The sequence below is a fragment of the Humulus lupulus genome, chromosome 8, assembly GCF_963169125.1.
Source record: "Humulus lupulus chromosome 8, drHumLupu1.1, whole genome shotgun sequence".
Taxonomy (NCBI): domain Eukaryota; kingdom Viridiplantae; phylum Streptophyta; class Magnoliopsida; order Rosales; family Cannabaceae; genus Humulus; species Humulus lupulus.
The window spans coordinates 14,429,873-14,439,781 of record NC_084800.1 but is presented as its reverse complement, the minus strand read 5'-3'; the positions used below and the strand labels follow the sequence as shown (position 1 = coordinate 14,439,781).

At 33.9% G+C, this 9,909-nt stretch overlaps 2 protein-coding genes across 2 annotated transcripts; one reads left to right on the top strand and one right to left on the bottom strand.

Moving 5' to 3' along the window:
• The first annotated feature begins 1,411 nt into the window (after window positions 1–1,411).
• Window positions 1,412–4,113, top strand: LOC133794707 (WEB family protein At1g12150-like). The gene is made up of 4 exons (XM_062232079.1): window positions 1,412–1,626; window positions 1,779–1,818; window positions 2,192–2,407; window positions 2,498–4,113. The coding sequence occupies exons 3-4, from the start codon at window positions 2,234–2,236 to the stop codon at window positions 3,968–3,970; spliced, it is 1,647 nt and encodes a 548-aa protein (XP_062088063.1). The 5' UTR covers window positions 1,412–1,626; window positions 1,779–1,818; window positions 2,192–2,233; the 3' UTR covers window positions 3,971–4,113.
• A 140-nt stretch (window positions 4,114–4,253) lies between these two features.
• On the bottom strand, window positions 4,254–9,175 carry LOC133794708 (uncharacterized). Its single transcript, XM_062232080.1, has 11 exons — window positions 8,752–9,175; window positions 8,626–8,654; window positions 7,337–7,420; window positions 7,169–7,222; window positions 6,712–6,789; window positions 6,455–6,508; window positions 6,267–6,326; window positions 6,095–6,190; window positions 5,518–5,619; window positions 5,231–5,311; window positions 4,254–4,948 (listed from the first exon to the last, which is right to left on the bottom strand). Exons 1-11 carry the CDS (start codon window positions 8,804–8,806, stop codon window positions 4,622–4,624), a joined length of 1,020 nt encoding a protein of 339 aa, XP_062088064.1. The 5' UTR covers window positions 8,807–9,175; the 3' UTR covers window positions 4,254–4,621.
• Window positions 9,176–9,909: the final 734 nt, after the last annotated feature.

The following is a 9,909-nucleotide window of genomic DNA, read 5'->3' as shown; positions in this document are numbered from 1 at the left end:
CTAGTCATTAACAATTTTAATTTCCATCAATGCAGGACGAAGATTCCCCATAGAATCTCATTTATAAATTACATCACAATTAAAATATTACCACAATATTTATAATTTAAAATACTAAATATTATCCTAAATAAAATTTAAAAGTTTTAAAATATTACTAACATATTACAACAACACATAAAGATATATATGAAATACACAACAAAATATTTGTAAAATAAATAAAAATTTAAATAGGTTTTGTCAAGACAAAGAGTGTCATCCCCATCCCCACCCCATTTAACATTTGGGATAAAAAATTATCTCCATCCCTGCCTCTAGGGCTGTGCAGAAATTTTTGCAACCCGCTCAGCCTAAATAAACAGCTCAAACCAACCCGAAAAAGTGCAACCCGAAAAACCCGAATTAAATTTAACCCGCTCAATATGTTAATTGGACGGGTAGAAAAACAGGTCCAACCCGCCCAATTAAAACCAACCCACCCAATTAAACTTTTATTTTTAAAAATATATTTTTAATATTTACTTGGACTTTAAGCTTTGATATTTTCTTTTTATTTTAAGAATAAATGTTTGTTGAATATTTTAATGTTGATTCAATTAATATTTTAAAAGCTACAAAAAGTTTTGAAATTTCGAAGCTTGATATATAACAATTACACTAACAATATATTGTAAAAGAAAACATATTATAATAGTTTGGGTGGGTTAACCCGACCAACCTACCAAAACCGTTGGACGGGTTAAATTTTTTTTTCTTTATTTGGGTAAAATATAAATTAGGTAACTCAAACTGATTATGACATAAACCGATTTAAAATTCTTATAATCCGCCCAATGCTCAGCCTTACCTACCTCATTCCCCATTTTGACAGAGAATCCACGCCCCAGTAAGCATTGGTCCCCGCAGACCCATCCCAATAAAAAAAATGTGCATTCCTTTAATCATCTCACATAATTTTTTTTTTACTATTATATATGAAAATTCAAACTTTTAATTGATAAATTTTTTGTGGTTAGTTGTTTTTTTCTCGAATCCAAATTTATAAATGGCATTCATAGCATGTACTAAATATTATTAATAAGTCGCATATATTTCAAGATCTCATGGTTGCAAACTAAATTTGAATAGCAATTATATCTTACATTCAATTTCTATTGAAGAGTCAAATCCCTACATCCTAAAAAGGAGAAAAAAATGGTATATAGTCTCATCTAAGAATATACACTTAAAACACCAACACTTGTTTAATTTAAAAATGGGCTGGTTTATTTGTTTCCAAAGGTACCCTTACAATCCCCAAAAATACTTTAAAATATAATCACGTGACAATATATTTGTAGTGACAACTAAGAAAAATAGAATTAATAGCAAATCTTACGTATTGACAACACTAAAAATTTGACAAACAGATCATGCTATATAAATTTATTTGTGATGATAATAAAAACATTTTTTTGGCAGATAAATAAGATTGTTCATATATAAAGTATAAATTGTGATGATAATTCAGTCAACCAAGTTGGAAGTTAAAAAGGGCAGCTATGCCATTCCATCGTTAATTGAAACGGTTGGAATCGTCAATTAACCATCGCAAATCGGTGAAATTCCCCTAAAATAACGCAGGTATTTGTTGTTCCACTATGGCAAAGTTTTTAATGCATTTCATTCATCTCTTCTTGTTTTCGCTTCCAAATTAACCCAAAATCAAACATAGAGGTCTAATTCCAGCCCTAGTTAATTCTTTGTTGATCACTAATTTGTTGATGTTGTGGCAGTTGGTACTTGTTGTTTGCATTAATTTGACCTTTAATCAAGGTACGTGCATTCATGTGTATTTTCAAGATCTTATCTTCCATTTGAATGTTTATTTATTAATTCTAATGATGGCCATTGCATGATAATATTCATTGATCAACTGACTTGTATCCATCCATAAAGGAATACATTGTTCAATTAATTATGCTTTTAGAACCATTCTCTTTTGTGTTTTTGCGTGTAATTACAAGATATAAGATGCATGTGTTATCAACGTGATTTTGATTCCATATAAACACGAGAAATGTTGAATCAAACGTGAGACAATATATGTAAACATCAGCTTCGTTTGAAACATATGATTTTATCCCATTTTGAATAATTTGTTGTTTTCATATATCTCAACTATCTGAAAAGATTTCTTGAAATTCAGTTGATCTAATAGGAGGTGACATTCCGAACATTCAAGACAACAATGTCTAATCTTCGCATAAAAGTTAATGAAAAGAGCACAGGTTCTCCAAGAACGGAGGTGGGAGAGATTGACACAAGGGCTCCATTTCAATCAGTGAAAGCTGCTGTTAATTTGTTTGGCGTAGTAGCTTCCCTTAAAGGAAAACCTGTCATCAAGAGAAGACCTTCCTCAGAGGTATGTTTTTTGCTAAAATTGGATTATCTCTCCATTGACGAAAAAAATGTCAAAATAGTATGTTAAAATTTCCTTTTGACACCGTAACAGAATGTACTCCACAAGGAGACAGAGCTTCTCTTGGCTCAGAGAGAACTTAACAAGATTAAGCAAAATCTGGAGAGTGCCGAAACTACGAAATCTCGAGCACTTTCAGAGCTCGAAAGGGCTCAGAGGACACTTCATGAGTTGACCACCAAGCTCAACGCAGTGAAGGATTCCAAGCAATCAGAAATTGCAGCTGCAGAAGTTGTCAAGGAACGAGCCAAGAAGCTTGAAATTGAAAAATCGAAGAAAGTGATTGGAACCGAAGCTTGGAAAAGGGAACTAGACCAAATCAGAAAGGAATACGCTTCTACTGTTATTGAACTTGATGCTGCTAAGCAAGAGCTGAACATGATCCGCCAGGATTTTGATGTGGCTTTGGAAGCGAAACAAGCTGCATTTCAACAGGCAGGAGAAGCTCAGCGTTCGGCCAAGGCAAATTCGGAGAAGGCTATAGAGATTTCAAGGCAAATCGCTGAGATGCGGGCATCAACTGAACAGATCAGGCTTGCTTTTATACAAATTCAACAAGAGCAATCAAAGCTTATCCAAGAAAGAGAGGCTAGTTTACAGTCTTATATAACAGCTAAAGAAGTAGCAGAGAAGAAATTGGAGTCATTGAAGAAAGAAGCTGATGTTGTACAGAATCAACAGACCAGAGATCTTGAGGCAAAGCTTGAAGAAACAAATGCAGAGATTGAATTCTTGCAAGAGGAGATGAGAAAAGCTCATGCCGTCGAAATGGATAATGTTAGAGTTGTAACTATGGAGCTCAATGAAGCAACATCAACTCTGCAAAAAGTTTCTGAAGAAGAGAGCTCTCTTAAAAGCTTAGTGAGCTCGATGAGGCTGGAGTTGGAGAATGTGAAAAAGGAAATGGAGATAGAATCTCTTGTTGCTAATCATAATGCTGAAATACTGAACATAAAACAAAAGGAACCAGAAATCTCTGATGAACTCAGCTTTAAACTCAAGAATCTAATAGAAGAAACTAATAGCGCAAGACAAGAAGAAGAAGAAATGAAGAACAAAACCATTAGGATGAAGCAAGAGGCAGAAGCGTTTCAAGGAGTAACAGAGGACGCAGAGACAAAGCTAGAGCTTACTTTGGTTGAAGCTGAGAAAGTGAAAGCAGCAGAGCAAAAGGCCCTTGGTGAGGTTAAGGTTGTTAATGCAGAAAACAATGTTAAGATAAAACTATCGGTAGAGAAGTTTCAGTCTTTGACTCAAAAAGTTCAGGAGTCCCAAAACATGGCCGATGCAAAAGAGGCAGAGAACGAGGCTCTGCTGGGAGAAATCAAGCTGAGAAAAATGGAAAACGAAAGAAAGGCAGACGCTAACTTGAAAGCAATTGAGGAAATCAAGATTGCAACCGATATGGCTTTGAGAAAAGCGGAGATGGCAGATTCGGCCAAAAGTGTGGTTGAAGGTGAACTTTACAAGTGGCGTCAACAACAAGAACAAAGGAAAGACAGCTAAGAAGCTCATACAACAGAGGCTTTGTTGTCGTTTGCTCTCGGCTGATAAAGATTTCAAAGATGGGGTGAGATTGATCATTGCATGGACTGAATAGCAAACACACCATGTAAAAGTGTATCAAGAAAACCAGACAACCCTTTTGGTAAGGCTCATTTCGAGTTTTGCTCATAATTGTTTTATGTTTTATTAAGAGATACGTGATAATTGACACGCTAGATCGATTTTTTTGCTTTCACCCGATTTGTTGACAGGCTCTACAAGCACTAGCTAAAATATCAAAACATGAAATTTAATAGGAAACATATATTTAATATGTGCAATTACTAATTAAATTAAAACTGTGGAAGCAAATGGTGGTGTTCTCTGCGCTGCTCCTCCACTTGATCACGTTAAGCATAACTATGAACTAATTCACCCAGCTAACATGTCAAGTTACGTACAAGATACACTATTAATTTCTTTTCCCTGCTTAAACCCTCGTAGATAAAGTGAGCCATTACTATTACACACGATTTGTATTGTATAGCTGCAACTAACCGTCTGCTGCGAAGACCAAACTCCTTTCGCAGTCCTCTCAGGTTGAGATGAATAGTAAAGGGGGTAGATGAAACACCTTCATGGTAAGCTACACACACATTCAGCTCCGTCATTTCAAGCCCCATTTATTCTTAGTCCATTGAGAGAATCAGACAGACCATTTCCACAAATTTTCTTGCCGATCTTGTTAAACTCTGATTCTATTGTTTTTGCAATTTCGGTTCCTTCTGGGGCTGGCTCAGGTAGATCCACATGAAAAGAACCCTGCTTGATTGGTTCAACAGGTTCGCGGTTCACAGATTGCTGCTTAATGTAGTTATATAGTTGTTGGTGAAAATGATGATCAAAGGAAAAACAAGTTTCAGCTCCATCCTCTGAATGTCGAGATGATCCCGACCCTTCTTTTTTACAGAAATGTGGAAGAGATGCATAATCCATAATCTATATCAAATACAGCCAACAATATTAATCCAAATGTAAAGAATTGAATTGGACTGTGAGCAATTGTTTCAAAATCTCCTCTTTATCAAGGAAGTAGTGAGAAATTCAAAAGTCAGCAATCAGTTCCAATCCTCAACCAGTCTTTCTATCTTTTCGTTGTTTGGTTTGAGCAAGTTACTCATATCGGAAGAGGAATGGAACGCTTGATTCCCAAGGAACAAAAGAAACTATAAATAGAGATAAATAATAACAATAGAAACAGTAATAGTAACAATACCATACCTTTAATAGCTCATCTTTCCCATTGCCTGATAACACCTGTATTTTTTTCCTTGTTCTCTCCTGCAAAAGAGGCTTGACGACCTGCAAAGAGTTAAGGTATTACACTTGCACTGTGACAAAGAATATATAAGAATTTGTTATTATACTAGGAGAAAAAACAGAGAGTACCGGGAACCAGAGCTCATCTCATAACTGCGTTTAAAAAAGAGTCCAGAAAGAGAGAAGAGAGGGGGGAAGGGTTTGACCGAAGGTTAAGTCACAATAACCATATTAATGTAAAGGTTTACCTTCCAACAGGCTGAAAATATATAAGGAACATTTACAATGTAGTAGGTATTTGTCTTCTCTGGATAATTCAAGTCATCAATGGTTGATATGATTGTCAATAACTGTGAGCATATTGCAGAATTAGTACAGAAAATCCACATAGAATTCCTTTTACATTACACATGGGGACAATTTCAAGCTTATAGGCATAGATTCTCAAATTCAGGATATTTCATTACTCGAATCACACAAAAGAAATTTCAAAACTTTAAACAGCAAATCACAACATGCATATTGAAAATTTTATGAAACTACCTTTTCCCAATAAAATCATTTATTAGGCTATGCAGATTGTTCCATATTGAAAATATTTTGTTTTTCCACTTTTATTTTAATCAAAAAATAAAACATTGACAGTTTACTTAAAATTGAAACTGTATGCATAAGTCGGCAACCAGTAATCCAAAAAACGGATAATTTATTTAATTGAAAAAAAAAACAAAAAGGTTATCATAGTACATTGAATATATCATTAAGCTAAAACTATCGTGCACAAAGAAAAAATTAACTATGATACTGGAAGCAACAGTGTAATACCTTAATTTGACTTAGTGCTGAAAGCTTCAGTCCGGTCATATCTAAAACCTTCACACAGGTGGTGATAGGCTTTCCATACTTTTTTGAAGCGCCAGGCTACAACAAGGAATAATAGTCAATACATATACTCATCAATCATGAAACATAAAATATTTTTAGTTCTAGTACTCACCAAAATTACACGGTCTCTGTATTCATTAATTTGAATGTGCGACTGCACATAGTAGTGGACCTGCAACAAGAGGGACGTTAAAGGAAAACCAAAAGCAAACATAAAGGTTCATGATTATCCTAACAATATAATAGAATAGCTAAGGGCCCCCAGCATAAAATTGCCAAAATCTTTAGTCATATACTTACAGACGCTTTATCAAATGTACTGAGACCCACACCGATAGCAAAGACTGGCAAGCCCTGAAAAAGATAAAAGGTAGGACAAAGGCATACTGTATGTTCATCAAAATAATCTTTTGAATAGATATTCAAAGACAATGATTCAGTGCAAGTGCAAGCGTGCAACACAAAGCGAAAAATTTTGAAATTTTGAAATTGTGGACCCTTGTTTTATTGGTGAAATAGAATTTATCACAATATAAGGCTTTACAAGGAATGATCACCTCTCTAGAGTAACCTGAAAGTCCTATCAGTTGTGAATCACGTACTGATCTATACAAATCAGCTGGAATTATGGGTTTCTGCACAAAAAAAATAACACAGTAGATGTAACAATTCACAAACCATCAGCAAGTAATGGTCATTTTGCAAGAGATAGAAAAAACAAAAATGCAAATTTTTAAGACGGGATGAATGTTTGCATTGTGAGAAATAAATCATGTTCCTGTCAAAACCAGAGTTCAACTGGAATAAATTGATGGCTTTTTTTTCTCCCTTCAAAGATTTATTCATGAATTAGGCAACATCAGCACCACTTGCTATTTCCTAGCCTCCTAGGCATTCAGTTGCTTTCCCTAAGCATTAACTTTTCTAAGTGAACTTGACATCACACAATAACAAGGGAATTCATAGAAAATAGGTAATTGGGGAAATTTGTAGAAGTGCAGGGCAAAAACTTACCGTTAATATGTTGTCGATTTCATTTTGTACCCTCCAATTTAAACTGTCCATCAACTGGACATTATAGAAGCATTATCAAACCACAATAAGAGGGATATCAAAGGAATGCATAAACATGAATAATCCCAAGCTTCCAACACTATTACAATCAAAGGAGCTGCATCTAACCATTTTATGGGCTTTGGAAACATTCCAATCTCTTGCTTTCAGAAAACGTATCAAATTTTCAGGTAGATGTCCTTGATGCACATTCTGAAAAACCATTAAAAAACTGTTAAGGAATTATCCATATAACATCACCAAATCGGATTTTTGGGGCAAACATAACTATTCTAAAGCATCTAGCAAATATCAAATAAACCACGGTTTCCTTGTATCTCACACTAAAATAATAAATGGATAATGAATAAATAACTATATAATGGCAATGGCTTCTGTCCTCTTGAACCCTTAATACTGGCATAAATAATAAATGTCCATTTTCTCAATCAGAAAGTATAGCTACATTGTACACCCGTTTCTTAAATACATTTCTCCTATTTTCCCTCCAATCTTGGCACACGTCCAAATAGTATTAGAGCAACAACTAAGTATTTAAACACTTCAAGTAGAGTCTGACTCAGAAATAAAGATCCTTGCTAAACCCCACTAGTGCTAGTACATTCATCTTCTACCAACATAAGCCACAACACTCGGTTTAAGGTACTAGAAGGACCATTTATTTAACTAATACATCGTGTTAACCAATCAGTGATGGGAATGAATGAAACTAAGTGTACTAATTCCTATCCGTTCCTGTTTTAACTTAATTATTTGAGAATCAAGATTTTAGAAATCATTAATATAATCAGTAAAAACTGAGAAGAAATACACTCAATTTTTTATTCCTTCTCACTCATCTTTAAATCCATTATTTTCATTACGGATTTGTAAGCATGCCAGTAATTAAATTAGTTTTAACTAATTATAGTACAAAATAAAAAAAACGGTTGAATTGGAGTTGTCTGCTGAATCAGATCAAAACCCAGGAAACCAATAGGTACGGGATCAACTCCAACGGCCCAGATCAACGGGCCTAATCTGGCTATGCAAGGCTCAAAGTCATCACCACACATTTCTTATCAAAAAAAAAAGTCATCGGTTCGCATTTTGCCATACAGCATTTTCAATCCGTATAAATATTTTTTATTCAAAAAAAAAAAAGACCAGCCACCGACCAAACCCAAAAGAGTCGCTATACTGGATTGGTGGTAGAAACAGTCAGAGATACTGAAGTAGCTCAAGGATAAAAACGTAATTTTGCACATTCAGGAAGGAAGAGTAGTAGGAAGAAAGAAAGGGAAGGGGAATATAAAATATTAGAACAGTTTTTTTGAGTCAAAACAGCAAATCAGATCGGACATATTACCAAAAAAAAAGGTAGAAAATAAAAAGTTCAAAAATGAAAAGGAACGAACCTTAAATGTTGTCTTCAGAGGCTCCTCAACTGCCATTGTTGTTTAAAAAAAATTGTGAGTGAAGAAGGAGAAGGAAAATTATTTATTTTACCGACAAGAGAGAGAGAGAGAGAAGAGATTATTGACCTTGATCCATGAGAGCTTGTAAAAGCTTGATCGCTTCCTGAGGAACATTTGCCATTTCTTCAAGTGTTTCTCTCTCTGTCTCTCTCAAGTCTCCAACAAAATACAAAATTATCAGAAAAGTTGCTTCTACTTCCAAAAATTCCTACTGCTTTTTGATTGGTTTTTTTTTTTAACCAGCCATTAATCTATGCTATTCTAATTGGGCTCGTTTTTTTCTCTGTACTAATTTTAGAGCCAAAAAAAGACAAAAAATTATTAGGAAAACAGAGGCCTTAATATCTATGACATAATATATACTGAAGACAGAGAGAGATGAAGACTGGAAAGAAGAAAAAATAAAGCCAATAGAAAGAGAGAGGGGTCAAGATTCAATAAAGGCGGACCTACGATACGAACCACTGCTGCTCATTTATTTCTCTCTCTCCTCCACCAACAACGTACAACATTTCTCTTAAATCCTCACTCTCTGTCTCTCTCTCTCTCCTCCTTTAAAAAAAAATAGACATATATTGTAGGAAAAAAGTGAAAAAGGAAAACGAGTAATTCTGTAGCTTCCTAAATCGTTTTCACCGCTGGATATTTTGGACACTAATTAGAGGTCCTACTGTTGGAACGTGGCTATAATTTGAAGGTTGACTTTAACTTTAATGTTGTTTGATTCTAATGTAATTCATACATACCCTTTTTTCTGGGTTGATGCAGATGCATTTTTAATAACAATTATATTTAATTTGAAACTTAGATTTCCTTTTTTTATGTATATTGTATTAATTTTGTGTAACCTAACCTATTTGGTTCAACTAAAAATTATTGCTATATTGAAGTCCAAATAGTTTTTTTTTTTTTTTAAGCAATCCCTTTTAGGATAATTGATGATGTAATAAATAGTTTCAATGTATTCTTTCAAAGCTTCTCTATTGAATTGTCAAAAAAAGTAGTGCAATATTATATTTGGCTTTAATGGTATTCCAAAAAATATGTCAAATTTGGTAGGTCAAATTTCACACATCAATAAATATTATTTTTTTATTTATCATATTGTCACTAATTATTATAAATTAGTAGTTGACATGACCAACCATATATTATTTTTTTAATAACAAATTTCTTATAGTACATAATTTGAATTTAAAAAATAATAAAAAAATTAATTTTTGT